Here is a 16842-nt window from a genome sequence, read left to right on the forward strand (position 1 = left end):
TGTCCGCTTCTTCTGGATCTCGACCGCACGTTCTTGTGTTGATTTCGACCGTCCAGCTATCTTCAAGTCTTGACTGGGGGGGAGGTACCTGAAAAGGCACTCCGACGCTCAAGTTAGGCGTGTATATGGAACCCTCTGTGAGAGAGGATTGATAAAGTATGAGGAGTATGCTGAATGAATTGTCAATGAAGTGTAGTGAAAACGTACCTGTTTGGAACCCTTCAGCCTTTACTTATAGGCTTTGGGTTGATATAAGATAAGCAAAATATAAACAGAATAACAATAAATATAAACGGTCTTACTGAGCGTATACTGAGCGTATCTTTGCTTCTGTTAGGATATATCTGGTAGATATATTTAAAATATATCTGGATACCATTTACACCAGCATTGGACCTTGAGCCCAATAAGATAGTGGCGCCATGGTGGGCTGTTGGCCCATTAAGGCCGTTCGGTTCTTCTGGCCGTTGGAAATATACTACCGTACACTATCTAACCTAACTTCATTAAAATCAATATAATTAATAACTTCTTTTACCATAGTTGAAAAGAGGCATTAAAAATTCTTTGGTTTGATTGCAATTTTATTATATATGTTCTTTTACATATATGATTTTGTAATTTTAATTTTACTAAATTATTTTTTGGTTATTCGTAATTTTGATAATTTAGTTATCCAACCTTATTTAATTTTTTTCAGTTTTTAAAAATTATTACCATCTCGGACTTTGTCCGTTGTTAAGGTTTTCAATTTTATTAAAAAAATTAGTAATATAATTCATTTTCCCAAATTTAAATATGGCATCTTGACTGTAAACAAGAAAAAAAAAGGATAATTGAACTAAACGTTAAACAAAATTATAAAAGATTAAAATTGCGAAGAAAAAAATTTAAACATCGATATCATGGATAATTAGAAATTAAAAGACTAAAATTGTTAAAAAAAAAAACAGAAACCATTTTTTTTACACATATAATAAAATTACTAATAACCAAGAAATATTTATAGTTTTAACCCATATATTATATTTATTTATATAATTATTTTTACCTTCTAAAAATATAATAAATATCTTACGTAGTACCACTGCAGTGGAGAGTTGCGAGGTTCTATGGTTGAGGTACTCATTACAACAAACAAACCTTAAACGATAACAATGGAACCCTTTTCTTTCAGCACCTCACACTTATCGGTACCCACCAACACCACCATTTTCTCCCCCAAACACCGCCCTCCCTCCGCCACCGTCACCACCACCACCATCTCCTTCTCCCTCAAACCTCCCTCAGACTCCAGTAACTCCGCCACCCCTCGCCGCCCCTCCAAATCCCTCAAAACCACTCCAACCTCAAACCCCCTCGCCAACAAGCTATGGCTCACAAGCAAAATCTCCCCACCACCTCCTGCGCCACCGCCGCCACCACCGCCACCATCGCCGCCCGTGAATGAAACTGAAACCGTCGCGGAAGATAGCGGCGGCGACGAGGGCTCGAATTCCGATTCCCAAACTGATTTCCGGCAGCCGGGGAAGATCTTCGTGGGCAACCTTCCGGCGTGGGTGAAGAAGCCTCAGGTGGCGGAGTTCTTCCGGCAGTTCGGGGCTATACGTAGCGTCATTTTGATAAAGGGGCACCACGAGACGGCGCGGAACGCCGGCTTCGCGTTCGTTATATACGACGGCGAGGACGAGGCGGCGGACAAGGCGGCGATGCGAGCTGTAGAGTTTGACGGCGTAGAGTTTCACGGGAGAGTGCTAACGGTGAAGCTGGATGACGGTAAGAGGATGAGGGAGAAGAGTCAAGAGCGGGCGCGGTGGTTGGAAGGGAATGGCGACAAGGGAGAGTATCCATCCACGTGGCATGAGGAGAGGGACGGATCAAGGAAGGGGTTCCAGGAGGTTCTGGAAACCCAGCCCGAGAATTGGCAGGCCGTTGTGACAGCCTTCGAGAAAATTAAGAAGGTTTTTCATCTTCTTCTACACACACACATATATAATTTATACTTGTATGTGTATAAACTTCCTATATAAATAGTTCCTAAAGGGGTTTGTTTCAAGTTATGCTGCTGCATTATGACAAATTACATTCTCAAGGTTGTTATATATGTCTAAAAATGTGTTTTGATAGGATTTAAGGATGGTAGGAATACATTTTGTATTTTAAAATACTTAAAAATGGAAAAGTAAAAATAGATGTCGTAGTGGGGTTAGTTGGTAATTTTTACATTTCCATGGAAATATAACTTTCCTATCCTTTTAGTATAGGAATTCTTAGAATGTAGATTTAGACCTACCTAACTATGAAGATCGAGCTGTCTCTTACTTATGTTTTCCTCCACTAGTTTCTAATATCATCTTAGAATGGGAGTTTAGAGTTAATCTTACAAAATTGGCTTAGAAGACGAAGTTATCCTCTATATTGTGTAACAGGTTCTTTTGACAGGAAAGAAATGTGTGAAGGCATGAGAATCCAGTTTTTCTGCAAATAAAAGATATCCAAAAATCGTTTTTTATAATCTTCTAGCTAGCATGGGATAAATATTCTCCCTATCACATTCAGAGCAATATCCATCAATTTAGTGGTCTNCCCCATACTCACCTACAACATCATAAATACTTAACACTTTTACCAGAGATCAATCCTTTCAAATATATATAAGCAAATAATTAGAGAGGACTTTGAGACACATTACAATAAAAATACAAGAAAGTGTAAATTTTTCGAACCTCCATGTTCTAATTTGAAGAGGTTCTTTATAATTTTTTTTATTTAAAGGATTATGCAAGAGAGAGTAATACTTTTGTGATGAAATGGATGATTTATTCATTGGTTACTTCTCTAGTTTTTTTCAGTAAAGTGGATACGTAGTTACTTGCAGAAGACACTTCTGACTTTACAGCTATTTCACTTTGAGGAAACTTTTTCCTTTTTCAATGACATCTTAAAAGTAGAATTTGTTATGATTTATAATTTCTTGGCATTACAAGGACAAGGCATAAAAGTTAAATTGGTTGATTTTTAAGTTGCTACCTTGACTGACATTTTTACATTACATGAACCTTTATGAAGCAGTGAAAACAGTAAATGAAAGTAGAAAATCATGAAGAGTTGTTCGGTGTTACTTTACTTGCCTCTCAAAATAGGAAATAAAGTAAAAACAGAATGTTTTCTGAAAACAAACCTCCCACAATTGTAATTCACAAGGTTCATCCATGAATTTGTGTCTTGTGTACATAAATAATAACACAAGTGACATTGGTAAAAGTGATATTAAAACAAGGGGGCTTGAATATGATGGTTTAGAAATTAAAGAGAAAATTTGATATTAGACTCAAATGAATATGGAATTAAAGGTGCAATTTTGAAGACATGGATATTTTTTTGTGGCATCTAGTTTCAATTTCTGAAGGGCAAATGCTAAGACATTTTATTTTGTATTTTTCTTGTTGAATAGGTGGGACTCTTGAGGGTAGCTAGAGAGGATGATAATAGGTATCTTGATTTTCTTCAGTTATGCCAGCCTGTTCTGTTTGATTTTTCACACACTAATGTATGCAGCAATATGTGTCTAAAGTCTCAGAGTTAATGATAAACATAAAAATCACTGAGACAAAGCAATATGGTAATGCTACTTTTTTTTGTTATGGGCTAAAAATTATTGTTTACCTCAATTATTAAGTTTTTCTATTTCTTGTGTGAAATTAAAGAAAAAAAATGTATGTTTTAGGTCAAAGCCGATACTTTTATATTTGTAACATGCTTCCTTTTATTTTTAGGTAAGGTAGTAACATTTTTTTGTGCATACCCATAAAGGTTGGAAGGAAAATTTTAGTGTGCCCCTTCTGTAATTTGAATTATAAGTATTTGTTCTTGGATTCATTTCTTTGTCATTAATTTTTCAGCCTGCTAGAAAAGAATATGGTTTAATGGTTAAATATTATGCACGACGAGGGGACATGCATCATGCACGGCAAACATTTGAGAGTATGAGAGCAAGGGGAATAGAGCCTTCTTCTCATGTGTATAGTAGGTAAATTCTTTAAATAGTTTGCTCTAGATCTGGGTATAATTTAAATATCAACATGAGAAAAAATTGTTTTTAGCTTTTAAGCCATGACCACATAATGATTGTGAAGTGTTATCTATTTAGAGATGAGCATGTGAATGCATTGACTTTTCTTTACAAAGTTGAATATTATTGAATATTGATTGGGGAAAAAGAATATTCAACTGTTGAATCTCTGATATTTCTAATTTTCATCCTTCAAGCAGTTTTCTTGGTTAAGATTTCACATAACTAAAAATATAGCCAAATGATAATATATAAATGAGTGCAAACTTCATTTTACAAATACTTTTGTGAGGATGAGTCAGACTGAAAGTCCACTTTCTATGATGTATCAAAGCCTATTTTAATGAAATTTATTGGGTCTATCATGTCACCAAGTATTGGGTTGCTATTGAACTACCCTCAAATATTTAGTTTCATGCTTGAGATGTCCAATTTTTGGTGTGAGATGGTGTTTGAAGTTCCACATTGTTTCTCATATAACTTTGTTTCTTTTATTTCTCTATATGAAGAGTGCCCTTGTTATCACAGAAGTAACTTTTCGTCAATACAAATTACCTTTACTGTTTCTCTTTTGTTCTCTCTCTCTAGAACTCTAATACTTCTTTAGGGGTTTTATTTGGAATTCTATATTTGTTATGTTTTTCCATTTTTATTTTGTTCTTTGGTTTAAGGAGAGTATATCCCTATTTTTTTCACTCTTTCTTTTCTTCAGAGTTAAATTAACAAGCACAATATTTGCTGTTTCTTCTGACCTTAACTATTAATGCATGTTAAATGTTTGCAGTCTGATTCATGCTTATGCAGTTGGTAGAGACATGGAAGAAGCTTTACATTGTGTTAGAAAGATGAAGGAAGAGGGCATTGAAATGACTATAGTAACATACAGTATAATTGTGGGAGGATTTGCTAGAATGGGCAATGCTGAGTAAGTAAACCAGATAAATTTCTCCCATTATTGTATCTTTTTGAAGTAATGTTTCTACATTCTAGTTATTTCTTTCTTTCTTTTGGTCATGTACCCATTATCCTTATAGATTAAGCTATTAGGTGAAGTTATATATGGTGTTTTTTTTTTCTCTAAATTGCCCCATTACCTTGGGCTTGCTGTATGGTTAGTACCCATGCCAACTTTAAATGTGCTGAATTTTTAAATTTTATCATAAATTTATGAACAATGTAGCCAGCAAGGATTGAGTTCAGACTACTCTGTTGTTCAGCTCTTATACCATGCCAAAGGGGAAAGAAATGAAAGGTGCCAAGGATGATTCTTGTGCATCTCGTGTGACTAGTCCAAAATTATCATTTTGGTCAGTTCAGTGCATTGGGATGAATCTTGAAAGGATAGTTTCTATACCATTTTTTTTTTCTTTTAGTGGAAAAGCATTGTATTTATTGTGTAATGGAGAAACTGAATCCAAATAATAAAAAATAAACTTTCAAAACTTACAGTCAACTAATTGCAGAATGGAACGTAGCAGCTGATTGCCAATGGACCTTAGAAATACAATTCCTATTTTTGCCAGTTTTTAAGGAAGCCATAGACCTGTATAAACTTTATCGTGAAAGTTGTTTTTGTAGGTTAGATGGCATCAGTAACTCCGTCATTTGTTTGGCCCTTCTACCTTTTCCCCATAAAAGCCTGGTAAACTTTAACGTTGCAACAGCTGTTGAGCTCCCTTGGTTTTCTCATCCCCAACCACCAAAGTGTGAAGATTGAAGTGTACTGCTATGGTTGGGTTGTTGTTTTTCTCTGATGTCTAAGTGATTGGATATTTTGGTTATCTTTGAATTTTCTGGTTTCTGTTTTTTCATACTTAAATAACCTCATTCTCACATTTCCTGGTGCTTGTGTGAAAGTTTTGATTAGTTCTATATGGGGAAATAATTTGATGGCCTGTTGATGAATGAGTTCAGATCAATGCGTCAGTTTGTGTCTCATGGAGATAACTAGTTGATGTTCTTTTGGAAGTGCTGCAGATCATTGGTTTAAGGAGGCAAAAGAGAAGCTGCCATCTTTAAATGCTGTCATTTACGGGAGCATAATTTATGCGCACTGGTAATCATTCATATTTCTTTCAAGGTTTCATTTTTATTTGCATGATAGACCTTTAATTGTATGTGTTGTAGGTATTGGGTAGAACCTTGCTAAATGGAGCATTGTCCTCCAAATTTACTTTTCATTTCCATATTTTTATTATGAAACCTTTAGCTGAGAAATAAATATTAATAGGTTTAATTAAATTTTTAGTCCTTAAATTTGGGGTGAACCCTGCTGTGGTTCCCCAAATAAAGTTGATTTTTACGTCTCAAGTTTGAAAAACAAAATGGTTTTAGTACTAAATAATAAATTTGAGGGACTGAAAGCAGTTCTAAACAAATAATTTTAGTCCCTCCAATTTAGTGTTTAGGGACTATAACCATATTTGTCTTATGTTTTAGAGACTGAACTGATTTCTTTCAAATGGGAACCAATATCAGATTTATCATAAATTTTGAAGGACTATAAACATAATGTTAGTATCAAAATTTTCCATGACAAAAATTGCTGATCAAGTTATTATTTAATTCAATGTTAGGTAAAAATTTGAACAAAACCATCAATTATTCACTAGTGTGTTTAATGTTTCTGTCTATTATTATTACATTTCTGTTTCTGTAAATTTCCAATTTGTGTTCATTTTCAAATGATTGCCATTTCTATTCAATTTTCTTCCTTCGTTTTTCTCATTGTTTTTGATATCCTGATGCCTTTTATAGTCAAACATGTAATATGGATAGAGCTGAAGCCTTGGTGAGGGAGATGGAAGAACAAGGGATAGATGCTCCTATTGACATATATCACACCATGATGGATGGTTATACAATGATTGGTAGTGAAGAAAAATGCTTGATTGTGTTTGGCAGACTAAAGGTATAAGCTCCTTTGTAGTTTATCATTTTCATCACCGTTACTGTAGTCTTTCTAGTTTCTACTTTTGGCATGTTATGTGTTTATTTTTCTGTCATCATTTGTATCTTTAAAAGAAAATGTCTCACACCATAAGAATGTTGAATACTATAGGATGACCTAAGCATAAAACTTCCAGATTGTGTAGGATTCTCTCTTCAAAAGAGGGTAAATACCGTCTTGTGTTTTTTCTGTATGCTAGCTTTTCTCTTACCCACTGCTCACGTCTACCTTTCAGGATAACGTTAGTTATTTAGTGATTTTATAACTTTTGTTCATATCCACAGCATGATATTCTTCCCACAGCAGATATCATCTCTGTTTCTCAACACTTACAGTATTGAATCAATGATATTTTTGGACTTGAAATCTAACAAAAAATCTCCCAGGCAGCCATGCTTTTTCCACTCTCCAGCTCTGGGTTTTCACATCAGAGCAAGTCATGGAGAATCTTCACTCACCGTAGGTGGAAACCATTGTCAATTAGCTCCCTCCCCATGTTAGGCTGTGTCAGGCCTAGCCCAAATCAAGATGAATGGGACTTGGTCAAGCTCAAGTCAAGCTTGGTCAGGTCCGGCTGAGCTCAAGTGGGATCGATGTCAGGCTGAGTTATGTTGGACCCATGTGAGGTTTTGGGTTTAAGTCAAGAAAGGTCTAGTTTGATTAGGTTCAAGCCATGTCAGTCCGATTCAGATTGATTTGAGCATGATTTAGGCTGGGCCCCAACCTTGAAATTAAGTTGCAAATAATGAATAATAAGGACCAATTTACAATTAATGTGAAATATTTGGGGATCCATTTGCAATTTGAAATATTTAAAGGACTTATGCAATTATAACAATATGCAGGAGTTAATTGAAGTCTTATTTTAATATTATAGTGGGTCAAACCCACTTTGGCCTTGATCCTAACCTATTTGGGGCTGGGTCTTTTTCAACCCACTCATTTGGGTTAATAAAAGATGGCTTATTTTAGGAGTGGGTTGGATTTGATCCATGGATCATGAGTCAAACTGACAACTTCAGTGTTGAATATGACTATTCAACCTGTTTTCAAATCTCTTAGGTGTGTTTTATACTTAACTCAACCTCTCAAAACTAGCGTGCAAGATATGGTTTTGACTCACTTATATACTATAATTTAGCATATAGGTAATCAATACAATATCTCCAATACACTCCCTCAAGCCAAGAATTAGACATATTGAGCATGAGAGGGGGTATATCTAGGTTGTCCATTAACATGTCGATACTGAGTGACAAGATATATTAACAAACCTTGTTATGATAAATTTTGATCTTATCTTAGAAAATGAGTTATAGGCCTAATTTATTATTAAACTAGCTTATAAAGTGAGATTTACACTTAATGATATACTATTGTTGATCATGTCTATAGTTGATGTAAGATTTCAAACATAATAAATCCATTATAGATTTTTTTTTTTTTACATTTTCCAGCTTGTTTCTCAATGAATTTATCTGTCACTATGCAAATATTAATAGTTTTTCTTATGTGTTAGGATATTTATCCTATTTATAATGATTATATTATGTCTAGGGTTACTTTAATTATCATGATTATATTATATCTAGGGTTACTCTAATTATCATGATTATATTGAGTAGGGTTACTCTAATTATCATGTATTTTGTATCAATTTATTCTTATAAATAGAAGATTATGAAAGGGACCAATCAAGCTCTCTAGAATTAGTTTACAGTTTAATTTTCAAGTTGGTATCAGAGTGGGTCAATCCCGCTCTGGTTTCTGTTTCTCGTAGCATCTGTCTGATTATGTCTGTAGTTTTTGAAAGAAAAAGGTGGTAAACAATTTCTAGAGTTATTGCATCAAATATACTTGTTTCTTTAAGTTTTGTTTACACAACTGTCTCTAGTTTTTTAAAAATTGTACCCTTTAATTTAGCATGTGTTATATTACTCACATAACACTGATTTATTTGGATTTGGTATGTAAAACTGCTATGCATGGTTGCACTCTTCATTAAATGACGTCAAACTATTTCTTTGTTTTGATGAAGGAATGTGGTTTCTCTCCTTCAGTTGTCAGTTATGGCTGTCTTATTAATCTTTACACCAAGGTAAGACGTAACATTCTACATTAATTGGATCATTTATATATTTAGTAGTTACTACATGATTTTGTTGCAAACATTTTTTTGAAGTACCTATGGATTTTTTTTTCTTAATAAAATGGTTGAGCTAAAGCATCACAATTTGCCATCCTAACTATGGTGACAACACAATTAACAATAATCCACTGCGCCCCAATCCATAAAATAAAGGATATCAAAACAATAGTGGGGGTATAATAAGGAAGTTAATATCTATCCATGAAAAGAATCTGAATTTAGAAATTGGCAGGCAAGAGTGGGAGTATAACAAAAGAAAGTATATTATCCCACCAAGCATAGCTCTTGGAACCAAGACCAAAATTGGCTAAGCTTATTTGCTCAATAGTTCCCTAAAGATATGAGTGCCCAAAACCTCAATTTTTTCTCTTATCATGTGGATCATACCAATAAAGTTTACATTATTTAAGGCACCCTTCATATTAAGATTAGTATAAATTTCAAATATATGGAAATATCAATTATTTAATGATTTTCTAGGGAATAAAAATATACAAGGAAATAAGTAAACCAGGAATGGGAAGCAGTGAGAGTTTGGATGTTTGACAAGAGCTCTTAGGTTTAAACATCAAGCGTCAATCTACCAATTTGAACAAAAGTTGTTCACTCTCGTGAAGAAAAATAAGCTCCCCTGCAATTATTAATCCATTTATTTATCTGTTAAGTAAGTCTCTTTTATCAATTATTAATCCTCACTTTGATCCTTGCACTCTGTTATAATTAGTTTTCATTGTCATGAATTCTCTTTTGAAAACTATGAAAGTTCGTAGAAGTTAAACATTTTTTTATTTTAATTTTGTCAGAACAGCTTATAAGACTGTCATACTATGTTTGAAATACCATGATCCAATATCAATGTTTTCAATTCTTAATCAAATCCCTTGCAAAGCACATGAAATCAATACTTTATAGACAATTCATTTCCAGCTAATAAACTGTCCATCATGTCCAATCTGTTTATATTTGATACCCAATTTTGGTCAAGTAAGCAAATGTATATGCCATTAGTAGTTCTAGCTTGTTGATGCCAATCTGTTTTATCTTTTTTTTTTTCAGATAGGAAAAGTTTCTAAAGCGTTGGAGATAAGCAAAACGATGAAAATGAGTGGCATTAAACATAACATGAAGACATACTCTATGTTGATCAATGGATTCTTGAAGTTAAAAGATTGGGCTAATGCATTCTCCATTTTTGAAGATTTTACTAAAGATGGTTTGAAGCCCGATGTAGTTCTCTACAATAACATTGTGACAGCCTTTTGTGGAATGGGTAATATGGATCGTGCTATTCGTATGGTGAAGCAAATTCAGAAGGAGAGACATAGACCTACTACACGCACATTTTTGCCCATTATACATGGTTTTGCAAGAGCTGGAGAGATGAGGAGAGCCCTGGAGGTATTTGATCTGATGAGGAGGAGTGGTTGCATTCCCACAGTACACACATATAATGCTCTGATTCTTGGCCTTGTTGAGAAGCGCCAGGTAACCTGTGGTTGATAAACAATTGTTTATTATAATAAACAAATGACATGACTTGGTCTTTACTTTTCCTTATAAAATATGTTTATTTATTCGATTTTCATAAAAATAAATAAATAGCAAAGGAGCTAACTGTGATATACTAAGTAGTTATAATGCTCTTTCTAGAAAGGATTTAGCCTGAATTTGTTTGGTATTAGTTCTTTCTTGAAGTTATGATAGCTGGAAACTTTTTTAATTCAATTGATTGCTATGAATTTAAAATTGGCAGAGCTGTTGCATGCACTGGCTTCCATTGGATTGGATTGCAATAGATATACTGGGATGTTTCTGTTAGGTTTCTTGTTTTAGTGGTCATACATTATGTAACACTTTCTGTAAATGATGTTACATTTCTTGCAGATGGTCAAGGCTGTAGCAATATTGGATGAAATGAATCTGGCAGGCATTAGACCGAATGAACACACATATACAACTCTTATGCAAGGTTATGCTTCACTGGGTGACACTGAAAAGGCTTTTCAGTACTTTACCGCGTTGAGGAATGAGGGTTTGGAGATTGATGTCTATACCTATGAGGCATTGTTGAAGGCATGTTGCAAGGCAGGCAGAATGCAGAGTGCCCTTGCAGTCACAAAAGAAATGAGTGCAAAAAAGATTCCAAGGAACACTTTTGTCTACAACATACTAATTGATGGGTATGAATAAATTGCATCTGACAATGAAAATTGAAGTTTTCATTTTGTCTAACATTTATTTATGTGTGTATGTGTTTTTGTGTGTGTGTGTGTATTCTTGAATTATCATTTTATGTTGATATATTTTTCGATGTGTACGTGCTTGGAATATTTAATATTTTTATCCATTAGCGGCTTCACAACTTGCGCTGTATTTTAGTAACCTTGTTGACTTTTTTAGTTGGGCTCGGAGAGGTGATGTCTGGGAGGCTGCAGACTTGATGCAGCAAATGAAAAAAGAAGGAGTTCGACCAGACATTCATACCTACACGTCTTTTATAAATGCTTGTTGTAAAGCTGGAGATATGCAGGTATGATGAATTTAACTTATTAAGTTTGTGATTACTTAAAGTGGACTAAAAGTAAAGATACAAGTGTTTCATTCCTTGCATATTCATTATGTGTTTGGATGAACTTCTTCATAAACAAGTTTGGAAGAAGAAAATAAGAAAAAGAAGTTAAAATTAGCTTTTCCAAAAGTTTGTTTTTAGCTTTAGAAAAAATTTCGTTTTTATTTTATTTTCTGTTTATTGCGAAGTTTATCCCTAACCACCTTAGGGCATGGTTTTGGATGGTAATTTATTTATATCACCTGTTAATCAGTTTTTATTTTCTTCCTGCTAGAAAGCAACTGAGATTGTCCAAGAAATGGAAGCATCTGATATAAAACCAAACCTTAAAACCTACACCACTCTAATAAATGGTTGGGCACGAGCCTCTATGCCTGAGAAAGCTTTGAGTTGCTTTGAAGAGATGAAACTAGCTGGATTGAAACCAGACAAAGCAGTGTACCATTGTCTTGTGACATCTTTTCTATCAAGGGCAACCTTTGCTCAATCATACGCATATAGTGACCTGTTGTCTATATGTAGAGAGATGGCAGAGTCTGAGATGACTGTTGACATGGGAACTGCGGTTCATTGGTCAAGATATTTACGCAAGATTGAAAGAACAGGAGGGCAGCTTACAGAAGCCCTACAAAAGACCTTTCCTCCTGATTGGACCTCTCATAATATTCTTGATGTCACTAGTGAAACAGAAACTGCAGATGAAGATGAAGATGAAGATGAAGATGAAGATGAAGATGAAGATGAAGATGATGACAACGTCGGAGATTATAATGCCAATGGAATCAATAAAGATGATGACACTGATGATGAGGATTATGATAATGTTATTTCATAGTCATACAGTTGATAGTTTTGAATTATGTATCGTAAAGGGAATTGGGAGAATGCCAAGATTGGTGCTAATGTTTTAGGTATTTTTTTTTTCTTTGATAGAAATAGGAAAAATAGTAATTTTGCTGAACCCCTTTCCCAGCATCCAGAAATTACTGTGGATTTTAACTAATTTTGTATTCAATCAAAAATCAAAAGATCTTGTAAGGTTTATGCTGATTGTAAATAAATGCATAGTTGGTAATTTATCTGTATAAAGCCCTTATTTTTCTTTCATTTATTTTATCTGTAAAATTGATTTAAACACACATATACTAATTTTAGTATGTGACAGGTTTGAAAATAGGTTTAATTAGTTTATTTTTCTCAAATTTGGTAGAAAAACTTGAAGTGTGTTTTTTTACCTTTTTGTTTTTTCAATTTATTTAATTTTTGCAAAAATTAATGCAATTAGAACTTTTTCATATGCCTCGTAGTTGTTTTTTAATTTTTTTCTGTTTTTCTTAAGAAAATATTCCACGTGTTAATTATATGGCTTGACACTATTGTTAATGTTACGTGTATACTAACTGTAATATTCCAAAATATATAGTATAAACTATATAAAAGAGTAATCATCATCATAATATGATAGATTAGTTATAAACTTGCAGATAAATCATTAACCTTATAGTAATCCAAAATGACTATAAAATTTAAAATTTTATATACAATAGAGTATTTCAAAACTATACAAAACAAAATAGAAAACCTAACTAAACTAGACAGTTGCGTCATTGTCCTCCAAAACCTGCTCCAAGGACACCTCATCTACCTATGCTCACATTCTACGGATGATCATTACAAAAGAAAAACATCACACAAAACAATACAAACACAAGTAGAAGGGTGAGCTAGATATACAAGAATCCATATAATTTAAAAGCATATACCATATACATAATTGATAAAGCAAAGTAAACTAAATCAAACATCCTAGCATGTTATACTTTAGACTTGACTCGTCCGGACTTAGAATGATTGCCGAGCTATGGCGGGTTGTGCACTCGTGGTGGCCTCTACTGCTTTGCAAAGTCATTGCTAATGAGTTTCAACCTACTACACTCACGAGATTAGTCTATTCCGGGCCTTGAGGCATACTGGAAGCCCCTAAGACTAAGACCTCTTGCTACTCCTCACAACATGGTTCAATCCTCTCTACTTGAGAATGAAAGACCATTGGAGTTTCAGGATAACCCCCAAGATTGAGCTCCTGCATTCATTCTAAACAACCTGGAATCTCACCAAGAGATTCTACTTTGAAACATACCTCATCACTTTATAATCACATGCTTTTATCTGTAATTAACATCCATGATTATCCTCAATTATATAATACAATACACTCTCAAACATACTTCACAAACCAATTAACACTCCACTTAATACAAATCAAGACAAAGAAGTAAAGAGTAAATTAAACTCAAACCATTCGCTCAGCGCACCCCATTCGTAGAGCGAAATCAAGAGTTTCTCGCACAACGACACATCTCGTTGTGCGAATTAACTCGCAGAGGTACCAGACCTCTAGCCCTTCGCATAGCGCACCCAAGTCGCTATGCGAGAGCCCAAACAGAGACTCAACCCTATAAACACTCGTTATGCGCTCAAATTCGCTATTCAAATTAATTTGGCAATGATCCCAGGCCACCACCAGGCGCACAGTGCCCAGATTCGCTTTGCGAATCACTAAGCAGAGAGTAAACATCTCTAACCATTCGCACAACACACAGATTTGTTGTGCGAATGCACAGACAAAGAGCAACCTCTCTAGTCATTCGCACATCGCACCAATTCGTTGTGCGAATGCCCTGGCAGAAAGCATTCTGCCAGGAAGACTCATTGTGTGAATCTATTCACTCAGTGAGTCTGCATAATCTGCAACACAAAATTATGCAACTCAAGACTCAAATACCAATTCTAACTATTTTTCCCAACTTCTAACTAGATTGCATTATATACCTAATTAGACTTGTCTAAGTGATTCTAAACCTTCATAACCTCAATCTAAAGTGTTTATGATCCAATTCCCAATCTAAAACATCAAATTTCTCAACTTAAGGACCCAAATTTAGAATTACCACTTTGAACCTATTTTTGACCACTTTGATAACTCTAACAAGTCACAATTGACTCATCCAAACTGCCTCAATAGCCTAATTAAGCCCTTGACCTCTAAATCTTATTTTCATTACCTCACTTCCTCTTGAATGACCCAAAACACTACCACTTCACCTAACTTTCTATCTAATGACTTATTATAACAGATTACTCTAATCCACATGATCAATTTCAGTTTCACACAACACTTAATACAGTTCACAACCACCAATTCTAAATTTCACAATTCATCATTCAAAATACAAAAAACTCAACATGCACAAAAAGCCCAATCTAGTACAATCAACACCATATCACAAAATTCACTACACATATAGATCAAGCTACAAAACAAGTAATAACCTAGCTCCCTTTACCTTAGAGATAATTGCTCAGCTCACAGAATTGCTTCCACAGTACCTTGCACCGCAAGAAAACTCAACAGAATCCTACAAACCACCAATTAGTGATAAGGACAGCTCTTAGAGCTACAAATGAATAGAGAATTGAAGAGGAAAAACACAAGACACATGCAACCAGCAAAAATTGCATGATCCAGATTTAAGAACATGCAGAGAAAGGGGAAAAACAGCTTACCAACTAGAATCAAGAAATTGATCGGTCAGTTGTGCAGCCCTTTACACCGTGAACATTTGGGCACCTCCCAATCATTAATTAGACAACTCAGTTGAAAGAAATCCTAAAGAGAAGGCACAAAAAGAGTAGATAATTGTGTTTTAGAGAGAATAAGTGTTTTAGATAATGAATCAAGTTTTAGAGAATTTTATTTATATTATAAGATTATTTTTAAAGTAAAATACTTATCTCATTATTTTAATACACTTATCTACTCTATTATTCTATTTTCTAGATTCTTACATGACATACCATATTTACGATATTATTATATTATACTTAAAGTCTCTTTAATTTTAACGATATTATTATATTATGCTTAAATTAATCAACTTTAACGATATCACATCCATTTAAAGATATTATTGGATTTCATTTAAACCGACTTTTATTAAATAAATTACTTTTTTTTTATCAATGAATTTTAAATCTATTTAATAAATATAATAATATTTAGTGAGAGACATCGATACAATTTTAAAAAACAAGATTAAATTAAATTAAAAAAATAAATATAAAAATCGAATTAAACATTAAAATATAATCCATGATTCTAACGCTCACAGTTGATACTAACAATATGACACTATCATATTAGCATTGATAATGTGAGATATCACTGCTAATATCCTATGTCATATATATATATATATATATATATATATATATGTATGTATGTATGGCACGCAGATTTGTTTTGAAAAAGAAATTATAGAAAAAAAATTAAAAAAGTTACCTTATTCTATTTTTAAAAGCTACATATGTTTGAATACTATTATTTAATTAATTAAAAGTTACACGTAAATTGTAATTTTAGAACATTTTTCATGTAGACTTCTATATTACTATTTTTAATTACTTGTTTCCGTAAGAGTCAGAAATAATACTAAAATAATATAATCTCACACTTATACTAAAGATATATTAAACTATGATATCACTAGTTAACAATATCAAAAACACATTCATTCACCAAGTACTAAAAAAATATATTTTATTGTTATAAAAATATAAAATTGTGAAACTAACAATGAAAAAGAAAATTCTTTTAAAAAACAACTAAAACAATAAAGAATTCAAGTGTTCCATACATCATCACATAATATAATTCTAATAATAAAATCCAAAATATTAGATATTCAAAGTGCAAATATGAATTGCAATGCAAGATCAATAAATTTAATTGATAGAAAATAAACGCACAACCCAACCAGTTATGAATGTAAACTTCAATCAATTGAATCAAGAAAGATAGAAAAAAAGTTGGGTTAAATATGTTTTTAGTCCTTATATTTTGGGGTGATTTTGGGTTTAGTCCATCTTTTAAATTAAGTTACAATTTAATCCTTCAATTTTAGAAAACTCTGGTTTTAGTCCTTTTTACCAAATTTTTTTTAATTTTATTTGCTGTTTGAAAAGCGTTTCCCAGTTAACATTAAAGCAAAAATATGTCAAACACTAAACAATCCAAATGCTATAATGCTTGAAATAACAAA

The 16842-nt window shown here is 33.3% G+C and overlaps 1 protein-coding gene across 1 annotated transcript; it reads left to right on the forward strand.

Moving 5' to 3' along the window:
- The first annotated feature begins 1078 nt into the window (after positions 1 to 1078).
- On the forward strand, positions 1079 to 12817 carry LOC106772230 (pentatricopeptide repeat-containing protein At5g04810, chloroplastic). The gene is made up of 10 exons (XM_014658480.2): positions 1079 to 1961; positions 3903 to 4030; positions 4857 to 4997; positions 6042 to 6128; positions 6830 to 6983; positions 9061 to 9120; positions 10228 to 10656; positions 11056 to 11351; positions 11572 to 11701; positions 12015 to 12817. The coding sequence occupies exons 1-10, from the start codon at positions 1158 to 1160 to the stop codon at positions 12573 to 12575; spliced, it is 2790 nt and encodes a 929-aa protein (XP_014513966.1). The 5' UTR covers positions 1079 to 1157; the 3' UTR covers positions 12576 to 12817.
- The last annotated feature ends 4025 nt before the right edge of the window (positions 12818 to 16842 follow it).

The sequence above is a fragment of the Vigna radiata genome, chromosome 8, assembly GCF_000741045.1.
Source record: "Vigna radiata var. radiata cultivar VC1973A chromosome 8, Vradiata_ver6, whole genome shotgun sequence".
Classification (NCBI taxonomy): domain Eukaryota; kingdom Viridiplantae; phylum Streptophyta; class Magnoliopsida; order Fabales; family Fabaceae; genus Vigna; species Vigna radiata.

Excerpts from the sequence above, each read along its gene's own strand:
- LOC106772230 (XM_014658480.2), top strand. The coding sequence starts at position 1,158 with ATGGAACCCTTTTCTTTCAGCACCTCACACTTATCGGTACCCACCAAC. Across the intron at positions 6,129-6,829 it reads AGCATAATTTATGCGCACTG|TCAAACATGTAATATGGATA; the intron begins GTAATCATTCAT and ends TGCCTTTTATAG. Across the intron at positions 11,352-11,571 it reads TACAACATACTAATTGATGG|TTGGGCTCGGAGAGGTGATG; the intron begins GTATGAATAAAT and ends TGACTTTTTTAG.